General features: G+C 41.2%; 1 protein-coding gene across 4 annotated transcripts in view; it reads left to right on the top strand.

The window, feature by feature from the left end:
• LOC110528926 (cGMP-dependent protein kinase 1) overlaps positions 1 to 12,018 on the top strand; it is a 149,775-nt gene that overhangs the window by 58,039 nt on the left and 79,718 nt on the right. For all 4 annotated transcript variants that reach the window (XM_036984926.2, XM_090240407.1, XM_021611105.3 and 1 more), the window contains exon 3: positions 3,784 to 3,897. In XM_036984926.2, the coding sequence (XP_036840821.1) occupies positions 3,784 to 3,897 (114 nt within the window). The remainder of the gene's footprint in view (positions 1 to 3,783; positions 3,898 to 12,018) is intronic.

Below are 12,018 nucleotides of genomic sequence, written 5' to 3'. Positions count from 1 at the left end.
CCATGTGTCTGTGTTTCTGTGTTGTATTCTCAAATTCTTCCTTTTGTCTAGTTGTAAGTTCTCCAATCTGTTTTATTTGATTGTCACTCTCTCACAGTATATGCTATGTGAATCGATTTTCCAGTTTATCATATAGGATGCATCGTCCATGCAGCCATTGGCCTACAGTTTGATGAAATTGCTGGCCGTATGGGCATCTGTCATCTGAAGCAGAGAATAGCTCAATTTAAAATGATACCAGTAGACACAGTATGATTAGTTACACCTAGGTTAGCTGGTTTTTCCCAAAACAAACCTCATTGTGGCTAGCTACTTCTTGTCCCTCATGGTCGCCTTTTCAGACAAATATCACTTCGGAAACATCTAAACAAAAAATATTGATATGGCCAGCATTGTAGACCATTTCTCCCCTCATGCTGCAGCTTTAGCTCACCTCGAAATAACATAGAAATGCTGTGAAAACCAGCGTGCTGTAAACATTAAAATAAAAATTGTCACCAGTGCTTGTTTTGTTGAAATTATTTGCACTGTTGATCCTGTAGCACTAATCTGGTGAGCACCTTTGGAGCTCCGCCCAAGCAAGGCATTTGATTGGTGTGACGTGTTACGAGGCGTCACTGATTTACACCAGGTTACCACCCCTCTTTAGCTGATTTCTGCCATGGAACTTCCCCAAGCTTCCCGTTTTAGGGAAACCTGGTTTGTGAAGAGGCTAGAAAATAACTAACAACCAGCCTGCTTGACCAGCAACTTCAGAATGCAAAAACAAATGTACTCGTGAAAATAATGTTTTCCCAAACTTTTTCACTCTCCGCCACCCTTCCATCATTGTGGAACATCCCGCGCCACCCCCAGCACACACATGCCATATCTGTTTCTATGGGCACAAGCACTGCTCATGAGACAAAGTGTTCTCAACCCTCTTGTTGGTGGAGGTAATTTTGCAGGTTTAAAAATAATTCTACACATTTTGTCATGGGGTGCAAAGAAAATGTTGTAGTTTTAAATCTTATGTTCTTGCAATTCTATACATTTTTCCATGCCTGATGTGTATTCATGTGATATTTGAGTGAAACAAAATACAACAATATCTATGGGCTAAAAAACCTATAAAAAAATTGTGCTTGACATGGGCTAGTTGATCTGGACATTTCTGACAAGTTATCAATAGCTCTTCATTAAGGTATGCAAAGACTAACATGACAAGAGGAACTGATGCTGCACTACCCGATTTCGAAATTGCACCTTGTGCATTCTACTATTACAACGTTCAAGAGTAAGTTTAAAGCCAGACTGAGTTCCTTTAAAACATAATAATAATAGAAATGCTGACCCATTTTCGCTCGAGTTTGCGAACCACTGTTCTAGTGCATGCATTATTTGCCTATAATGCACAGTAATCATACATTGTGTCATCAGATGAACTCACCCAAAACATACTCCCTGTTTGAACTGACTGACTGCTTCGTCTCAGCCGGCTTGTCGTGCTTCCACACCTCAGCTGGCTCATCCAACTCCCATGTCTCGGCTGGCCTGTCAGGCTCACCCAGGTGGGACGTCGCGTGGCACCCCTAGAGAGGGGGCAGGGTACTGTCATGCCTGTTCCCCCTCCTTGGCGCTCAAGGGTGCCAGGCTGCCCGTCATTACGCACACCTATCATCACCATTACGTGCATCACCGCAATATTGGACTCACCTGGACCCCTTAACTTTGTTGATTGTCCCCTCTATATCTGTCTGTTCCTCAGTTTGTTCCCCGTGTCAGCCTTATTGTCGTTATGATTCCCCTGTCCAGACGCTGTCCTTGTTTGTTTTATATTGGTTATTTATTATGTGTTCACTCCCTGTACTTGCTTCTCGTCTCCCAGCATCTGTCCTTACAGACTGAGCCATGGTGGTTTGTTGGCTAGCCTTCGGTTTGATTAGAATGCAATGATGGCGCGGGGTGAACCATTGCAGTGTTTAATATTCGGGAAAATGTTGATTTCCGCCTAAATAGACATAGCGAAGCGTCATTATTTTCATGAGATGGCCATAAACAATAATTTGTTAGTTTTAGAAAGGTCTGGAACTCACCTTTCTTGTAAAAATATGTACACATTGCTGAGGTGTACTCACTTTTAAGGACACAAGCTCAATTACATTGTACAAATATTGTACAAATAACTTTTTTTTTCCTGTTCAACAAAAGTGGGGCAATAGGGCTTGAATTGACTGAAATTATTTTAAAAAATAATACAAATCGAATTGACTATAAGATTTTACCTCTCTTATAACTGTAAAATAAATATTATCATACTTAGTGACGGTAAAACATTGCCACCATTTCATATAACTGACGACAGCGTATTTTCTCCTAAACATCCACTGAGCTTTGCTGAGGCACCATGTTTTTCATGTTGAGAGCACTAAATCCGTCTGAGAATATCACAGCGAGATGAACCCTCAACTTTTGGATTTGCTCAACTGTCGCCTTGCATAATATACTGTCTTCCAGACTGAGCTCCATCGCTCAGAGGAAGAGCAAATTGATTATTTGACTGGATAGGCCAGAAAATATGACACGTCACTCCCTGTGCAAATGTGGGGTCTGAAACCTGACACTTCAAGTCAACTCTGCTGAGTGGTAGTGGAGAGCGTTCACAGAGCACTTTGTACACCAAAATGTTAGTTGGAACCAGTCCAGAACCGCTTAAAGTCCCCCAAATAGGTAACTAAACATATAAGAGGTAATGTGTTTTTTATGGTGGAGCATTCTGGTTTATCCTCTTCTCCAGCTGTCTCTCTGTCTGCTTAGCGAAAGAGGATGAGTTTACACAAAGGTCGTAACACAAAGTGAGCTTTGAAGGAGGGCAGTGCAAAGAGTTAAGTGGAACACAGAGTTTTAGCAGTTGTACACATGCACACACACACACACACACACCTATGTCCATACCTCATGTTCTTGCTGAGCAGTAAAGAAGTTGTACGTTTACAAAATAAATAAATGTTATTGTTTTGCAAAGCGAAAGTTCTGTTTTTTGGTGGTGGTGAGATGTGTACATCACATACGCATGTCTGTCATCCTTGTATTATCACAAACTCTGACAGGTGTTTGGGACTAGAGCTTCTGAAAGTTCAACTTCCAGAATGTGACTCACTATTCTCTTCTCATTTTCTCACCTCCTCTCTAATCTTCTGCTTCAGTTATTTTCATCAGGTACCTGCCAATCACCACAGTCTTTTTTCCCAGTTCCCCTTTTCTTACCCAATCAGAGCTCTAGTTCCTCTGGAGTATGGATATTTCCGTGATGAGGTGCATCCAAACACAATAGCTATACTCTGCTCCAATCACAGACAAACATGCTGGGCAATCACACCCATCACAGGCCCCAATTACACAGAAAGGATGTACTTAAACTGCACAATTTCAGGACATAACCCGTTGTCTCTGAACTATTTCCTTGGTTTGGGTTTAATATTTTATATTGATCTGTCATACTGTTGCTGCTGAATGCCAAGCTATTGTGAACTGTGTGATTTCACAGTCTACTTGATGCTGTATCTTACTGCTTAGTCATGCAAATTAGGGGATAATAGAATGTGATCCATACAGAGATTGAACTCTAGTCTCTAGTCTATCAGTTTATTAGCATCCTGCTCTGATGTACTTTGTTAGATGGGCCACGATGATGTGCACAGTCAAGTACAAGGGATATATAACTGTATTTTCAGTTATATTATTAAGAGTGTGTATTTGTACGTGTGTTTCCAGATATATTAAAAGTGTGTGTGTGTTTTTCAGATGGTAGGGTGGAGGTGACAAAGGAGAGTGTGAAGCTGTGCACCATGGGACCTGGGAAGGTGTTTGGAGAGCTGGCCATCCTCTACAACTGTACCAGGACAGCAACTGTCAAGAGTGAGTCTACACACACCAACCCTATATCGCTGTCTAAACACTCATGCCAAAATACTTACATTGTGACATGCAAACACATGCGCAAGCACACACACACACACACACACACACACACCCACACACACACACACACACACAGACACAGAGAGAGCTCAATGTGGAGTCAGTCAGGAAACGCCGGACAGTGAGTCATCCCTCAGTAGACATAGGAAGGAATCACCCTGTTATGTACTAGCAGAAGCAAGGAACACACTGATAGCATTGTTCCAGTCAAGGTGAAACAGCCCTCTAGCCACAACACGTTGGATTTTACTCTGGTTGAGTAGCTCAGAACACCCAAAGTGGTGCATTTGACATGCAGCTCACCATTTTTCTTTCTCCTAATGGTTGTGCTTTAGTTTTCACCTCAGGTTTTATCATCACAGACCTACACACATGAATATATACATACACAGACAGAAAGGTTTCTAAGTCTGTGTCCATATTTCAGTGAGCCTGTGTGTGTTATGAGAGTGTGTCAGAATGAGGAATGTGTGTTTATGGAGCAAAGAGGAAATGGGTACAGGCTGGAGCTGTAGGGTTGGATATGAATAACACGGGATCGACATAGAACTGTGTGTTAGGACATTTACAAGGGATGCAAGCACTCTCTTCTCACACGTTTGCACATACGCACGTACTGTACACTTCTGTACACCACAGCTGAAGAATGTTGTATCTGAAACAGTTTAATTGACAGGTCCCAGTCAGCTTCACATAAAATCCCTTAAATCACTTAACTTAACAACTATTGATTCATTAATCAATTACTCACACAGTTGATGGATTTTCATGAGGTGGTGGCTGGTGACTAAGCCCCTAGGATGTGCAGTGGCCAAGGTGTGAAGGATATAGAGTCCCTGAGGTGATGGCTGAGATTGGAGGAGAAAGATGGGAGGAAGGGGGTTGGGGGGAGAGAGTTGAAGGGTGAGCTGAGAGGAGAGATGCGGGGAGGGCATGAGGGGGAAAGTGATGAGAAGGGAGAGGTGAGGGGCAGAAAAGAAGTGAGATAGGTGTGGAATGGAAAGATGAGAGGTGAGGAGGCCGTCACGCTATCAGTCAGTCTGCCACCTCCTACCTGTTCCTCTGGTTCCTCCAAAGTGTTGGATCTCATGGCTCTGTTGCCATGGTGAGGAGTTCTAAGGGAGGGTTGGGGCTGAGTATCTAAGGGATTAGATCTACTACACAACAGTTACAGAGTGTCTCAACCACCACAGTCCCCTGACTCCCTACACTCCCACTCACATGTCTCCCACAACCACTGCTCACACACAAGACCTGTTGAATTTATCTAGGTGCATGAGGAAGTCTGTGTGTGTGTGTTATCTAATCAACCAATTCTTTGTGCTGCCATTATGAAGCATCTAGGAATGCATATGTACGTGTTCTTCTAAGGGATTATTCCAGTGTGCGCTCCTTTAAGTATAATTTGCATGTGTAATTATGACTTGGCATTTGAGGAGCATTTCTTCAGATGTTAAATGAGCCTGTCAATAAAGATTCTCCATAATGCAAACCCAACCTGCTACCCGCCCACCGCCTCCCTCCTTTAAATGTACCGACAACATGAAACATAATTGCACATCTGTGGATTACATGGCATAATCATGAAGCAATATGCGAAGTTGAGGACAATAACTGTTTCACAAGAGTGCTGTTATTATAGATGATGGCTTTTCTTAAGAAATACTAAATTACAATGTCATGCCTCTTTGAGCATCAGGAAAAGCACCACAGACATCGCTACATAAAGTGTTACATAAATCCAAGAGTGTTGGTCTCTATGTTGAAGTACAGACTACAGGTTTGCAGAGATCTCTCTTTGTTTGTCGTCTAACACTCATTATCACATGCCATGCTGTAAGGATAGAGGGATTTGGGTCTGGCAGAGAGGGAGGGAGGGGGTTAGAGGAGAGAGAGAGATTGTCACGATCATGGAGACTTATAATTAAATATACACACTGAAGGAACATCAGCTTATCAAATATAAATACATTGAGTATTAAATATGAATAGATTTGAGACTACAGTCAAATACAATTGAGCTGAAGACAATGCTTAAAGCTAGCCAAATCACTCCAGGGCTATTCTCAGTTCATATGTTTCTGATTGTCCATGCTCTAAGATTACACATTACAGACCCTGGAGAATTATTACACACATTTGAAAAGGATTTATAAGTTCCTGCGGGTCATATCTGTAAACAATGTTATTTTCCCACTAGGACGCAAACAAGTCATGCATCACTTTCTCTCCTATTAAGGACAAATGGCTTTAAGAATGGTTTTAAAGAGGTTACCATCTCAAGACCAGGAGAGAGAGAGAGAGAGAGAGAGAGAGAGAGAGAGAGAGAGAGAGAGAGAGAGAGAGAGAGAGAGAGAGAGAGAGAGAGAGAGAGAGAGAGAGATATATGGGGTGAGGGAGAACAAGTAAGGAAATGATAGAGAAAGCAAGGATGGGAACAAGGAAAGGAACGAGAGATGCATGCCTAAATGTTGAAAAAATATGCAGTGCTTTTTCCCCAGAACTGGAGGGTAGTGGCATTTAGGAAAAAGCAGTCCAGCCTGCTCATTAGCACAACACTGAAGAACACAGTGCAGTACAGAACAAGATAGCTCAGACCTTGAGACATCTGCCACACTACAGTGTTTCCAGCTAAACTCTGACTTTAAAGAGAAATTCCCCCAGTGATATTATGATACTATGATTTATATTTTCTCTCTACCCGTAGTCCTTGTGTAATGTAGATTCCTGACCCTTTTTCTAAGCTATTGTGGATTTGATCACATAAACCAACATATACCTCAAAATGAACCTTTGTCAGGCTGCAATGCAGTGTAGTCATTTTAAGAGGCTCCATTGTTTGGAGAGTTGAGCTGTATGAAAAGCCTTTCCTCAGTGAATGACCAAACTCTTGTCTGTCTGTCTGTCTGTCTAATCTCTATTAGTAGGTTTGGACAGTTTAGTGAGACTCATCGTTCCCTGCTTGGGATTTCTCTCAGTTCACCCTGTCCAAAATTACTGGGCTTTTGTTATGACAGGAGTTGGAAGTTACAGGTTTGACCTCAGGAGAACAGGCATGAAACTAAACACTGGAACCTTTCTACTGACAGTGGTAGCTTCACTAGGGACTCACTGTTTAAATCATAAAACTTGTTGTTTGGAATTCTGTGGCAGATTCCTGTGTATGTGTGAGGCTGGGAGGGGCTCTGTGTGTGTGTTTAAGTAAGTTAATGTATGTCTTCACATGTGTGTCTCTATACAGGTGTCTGTGTTTCAAGTCAGTCAATTCAGGAAGTAAACTGAAATTCCAATTCAATAATGGTAAAAACGGCATCTATTTTCAACAATTTCTCAATGAAGTGAAAAGGAGAGGCTATTTATTTCAAAGGTTTTTCCATTTTTTCATTTGTGAATTCAAATCACTTCCTGAAATGACTGACTTCAATTCAAATTGACCCCAACCCTGGTGAGTTTGTAGACGTACGGTTTGTGCACCACCAGGGTTGGGGAGTAACTGATTACATGTCAACCGTTACATGTAACGGATTACAAAAAAACGGTAACTGTAATCTGTTACGTTACCAGCAAAAATATTGTAATGAGATTACAGATACTTTTGAAAAACTAGATGATTACTTTGAGGATTACTTTTACATTCCAAAAGAATGTTTGCGGAAAAAAAATCTTTGACACTTTGTTATTCTCAATGACATTCAAATCAGCATTGAAAAAATGCGCAAGTTTAAGTTTGTTCCACCTGAGTGAGTCTGACCACAAGTCAGAGACCACTATGATGACACACCAAATGTGTTTGATGGATCATGGGAAAAGAGCAGGAATAGGCTTTTGTGGGCTACAGTACAAGCTATGTCTTCAAATGGTGTGGCTGCTGTTGGCATCCAAAGATTATCCAACTTGAATAAAGGTTGGAGGTAAGGATGACAGCAGTGGTGTAGTCTACGGCGATTCAGATATCACTTAATATTGATATCTACATAGTGCATTGATGTGAATCACACTGCTGCACTCTCATTTAGTTATTTGCGCCTTACAGATTGTGGTTGTTGTGGATGGCTGTTCACAAATCTAAATGTGTATTTGAATCCAATAATGGTTGAGTTCAAGAAGTTTAAGCTGCCTATCAATCATTGTTTTTGAAACCAGTGGACAGCCAGTGAAAAAAATTTGATGGACTTAAAGGTGCAGTCTGTAGTTGCTATATATATATATATATATACTGTATACTGTATAGCCATTGATTCATGAAGAATATAACTTATTCCTCATGAGCTTAGTTCAACTGTCACACTCCATGAGTACCCAAAATATAAGCTTGTATTTCTCCAATGTTTGTAAACATTGTAAATGTTAACAAACAATGTATAGCCTCCATAACATGATTAAAACAATACTTTTAATATCATGGATGGTCAGTCCTTGCATCCATAGCTCTGTCTATTAATCTGAGAGTGGTTACATTTCTCTAGGCCCATTCTTCAGCTTTTTACCAGAACAGAGGCTGGTCAGACGTTTTGTTATTGTTTCATCTGTGGATTTGACCTTTAAACAGCTGCATATTATCAACATATCAAAGTGTCACCAACAAAAATGTAAACAATAGGTGTAACGTGTACGCTGGGAGTCAGGAAGCAAGTACAGGGAGTGACTTTAATAATAGATAACACGAGGAACAAAACAAGGAACACGAGTAGTGTACAGACACGAGACACTGAAACAGAAACAATAACGCCTCGGGAAAGAACCGAAGGGAGTGACATACAGTTGAAGTCGGAAGTTTACATAAACCTTAGCCAATTCCTGACATTTAATCTTTGTAAAGAATTTCCTGTCTTAGGTCAGTTAGGATCACCACTTTATTTTAAGAATGTGAAATGTCAGAATAATAGTAGAGAGAATGATTTATTTCAGCTTGTATTTCTTTCATCACATTCCCAGTGGGTCAGAAGTTTACATACACTCAACTTGGGTCAAACTTTTCAGGTAGCCTTCCACAAGATTCCCACAATAAGTTGGGTGAATTTTGGCCCATTCCTCCTGACAGAGCTGGTGTAACTGAGACAGGTTTGTAGGCTTCCTTGCTCACATACGCTTTTTCAGTTCTGCCCACAAATGTTCTATAGGATTGAGGTCAGGGCTTTGTGATGGTCACTCCAATGCCTTGACTTTGTTGTCCTTAAGTCATTTTGCCACAACTTTGGAAGTATGCTTGGGGTCATTGTCCACTTGGAAGATCCATTTGTGACCAAGCTTTAACTTTCTGACTGATGTCTTGAGATGGTGCTTCAACATATCCACATAATTTTCCTGCCTTGTAATGCCATCTATTTTGTAAAGTGCACCAGTCCCTCCTGCATCAAAGCACCCCCACAACATGATGCTGCCACCCCTGTGCTTCACGGTTGGGATGGTGTTCTTCGGCTTGCAAGCCTCCCCCTTTTTCCTCCAAACATAACGATGGTCGTTATGGCCAAACAGTTCTAATTTTGTTTCATCAGACCAGAGGACATTTCTCCAAAAAGTACGATCTTTGTCCCCATGTGCAGTTGCAAACCATAGACTGGCTTTTTTATGGCAGTTTTGGAGCAGTGGCTTCTTCCTTGCTGAGTGGCCTTTCAGGTTGTGTCGATACAGGACTTGTTTTACTGTGGATATAGATACTTTTGTACCTGTTTCCTCCAGCATCTTCACGAGGTCCTTTGCAGTTGTTCTGGGATTGATTTGCACTTTTTGCAACAAAGTACGTTCATTTCTAGGAGACAGAACTCGTCTCCTTCCTGAGCGATATGACAGCTGCGTGGTCCCATGGTGTTTATACTTGCGTACTATTGTTTGTACAGATGAATGTGGTACCTTCAGGCATTTGGACATTGCTCCCAAGGATGAACCAGACTTTTGGAGGTCTACAAGCTGTTTCTGAAGTCTTGGCTGATTTCTTTTGATTTTCCCATGATGTCAAGCAAAGAGGCAGAGAGTTTGAAGGTAGGCTTTGAAATACATCCACAGGTACACCTCCAATTGACTCAAATTATGTCAATTAGCCTATCAGAAGCCTCTAAAACCATGACATCATTTTCTGGAATTTTTTAAAGGCACAGCCAACTTAGTGTATGTAACCTTCTGACCCACTGGAATTGTGATACAGTGAACTATAAGTGAAATAATCTGTCAGTAAACAATTTTAGGAAAAATGACTTGTGTCATGCACAAAGTCGATGTCCTAACCGACTTGCCCAAACAATATAGTTTGTTAACAAGAAATGTGTGATTGAAAAACGAGTTTTAATGACTCCAACCTAAGTGTATGTAAACTTCTGACTTCAACTGTATATAGGGAGGGTGATCAGGCAGGTGATGGAGTCCAGGTGAGTCTGATGAGATGCTGGTGTGCGTAATGTTGGTGACAGGTGTGTGTAATATTGATCAGCCTGGTGACCTCGTGCGCCGGAGATGCAGTATACATGACAATAGGCCTATGGCAAATGCAGCATATGGCATTCATTTTTCAAATGTAAATAGCACTTTTCAATTGTGCTCAAATCAAATCAAATCAAAGTGTATTTGTCACGTGCGCCCAATACAACAGCCTTACAGTGAAATGCTTACTTACAGGCTCTAACCAATAGTACAAAAAAAAGTAATAGGTGAACAATAGGTAAGTAAAGAAATAAAACAACAGTAAAAAGACAGGCTATATACAGTAGCGAGGCTATAAAGTAGGGAGGCTACATACAGACACCGGTTAGTCAGGCTGATTGAGGTAGTATGTACATGTAGATATGATTAAAGTGACTATACATATATGATGAACAGAGAGCAGCAGTAGCGTAAAAGAGGGGTTGGCGGGTGGTGGGTGGGCCACAATGCAGATAGCCCGGTTAGCCAATGTGCGGGAGCACTGGTTGGTCGGCCCAATTGAGGTAGTATGTACATGAATGTATAGTTAAAGTGACTATGCATATATGATAAACAGAGTAGCAGCAGCGTAAAAAGAGGGGTTGGGGGGGGCACACAATGCAAATAGTCCGGGTAGCCATTTGATTACCTTATGGCTTGGGGGTAAAAACTGTTGAGAAGCCTTTTTGTCCTTGACTTGACGCTCCAGTACCGCTTGCCATGCGGTAGTAGATAGAACACTATCACTGGGGTGGCTGGGGCCTTCCTCTGACACAGCCTGGTGTAGAGGTCCTGGATGGCAGCTTGCCCCAGTGATGTACTGGGCCCTACGCACTACCCTCTGTAGTGCATTGCGGTCAGAGGCCGAGCAATCGCCGTACCAGGCAGTGATGCAACATGCTCTCGATGTTGCAGCTGTAGAACCTTTTGAGGATCTCAGGATCCATGCCAAATCTTTTTAGTTTCCTGAGGGGGAATAGGCTTTGTCGTGCCCTCTTCACGACTGTCTTGGTGTGTTTGGACCATTCTAGTTTCTTGCTGAGTATGCCATTCCATGAGCGCAGCATTTAATTTTCAACTCAAATCAATGAGCCCAATTAGTCCTCCATAACGATAAAATCATAAACTACAAAGTAGGGCTGGCTAATGAATCCTTAGTTTTGGGATTATGCTCAGGTAAATCAATTACGCTAATCTATACTTCCATATTTCCAAGTCCTATTCTTGAAGATCAAGGGGTATAACATTTATTGCAATGACTGAAATTCTGATAGACTTTGGTTTGTAATGTAAAGATATAATTGAATCGTATTATTATACGTAGTAGAAAGCAATGGGTTAGAAGAAGCCTACATAACCAACTCATAAAGTAACATTTGAGCTATGTAAACTTTAACGTTGAATTATTCTGCAATATTATTCTACAATAGATGTCGTTCAATTGGTAACATACATATTTGTCTTCTAATGTTGCTTAAGGGGAAAGTAATCTAAAAGTAAATGAATGTAATCAGATTACATTACTGAGTTTGGGTAATGCAAAAAGTATATTATTGATTACAATTTTGGACAGGTAAATTGTAACTGTAAACGATTACATTTAGAAAGTAACCTACCCAACCCTGTATACCACACATTAATGTATGTGCAGAGCTTATACAATCG

Source organism: Oncorhynchus mykiss, chromosome 1 (genome assembly GCF_057628025.1).
Source record: "Oncorhynchus mykiss isolate SJ-2025 chromosome 1, ASM5762802v1, whole genome shotgun sequence".
NCBI lineage: Eukaryota > Metazoa > Chordata > Actinopteri > Salmoniformes > Salmonidae > Oncorhynchus > Oncorhynchus mykiss.
The sequence above is the reverse complement of the archived record's forward strand: the minus strand, read 5'-3'. Positions and strand labels throughout refer to the sequence as shown.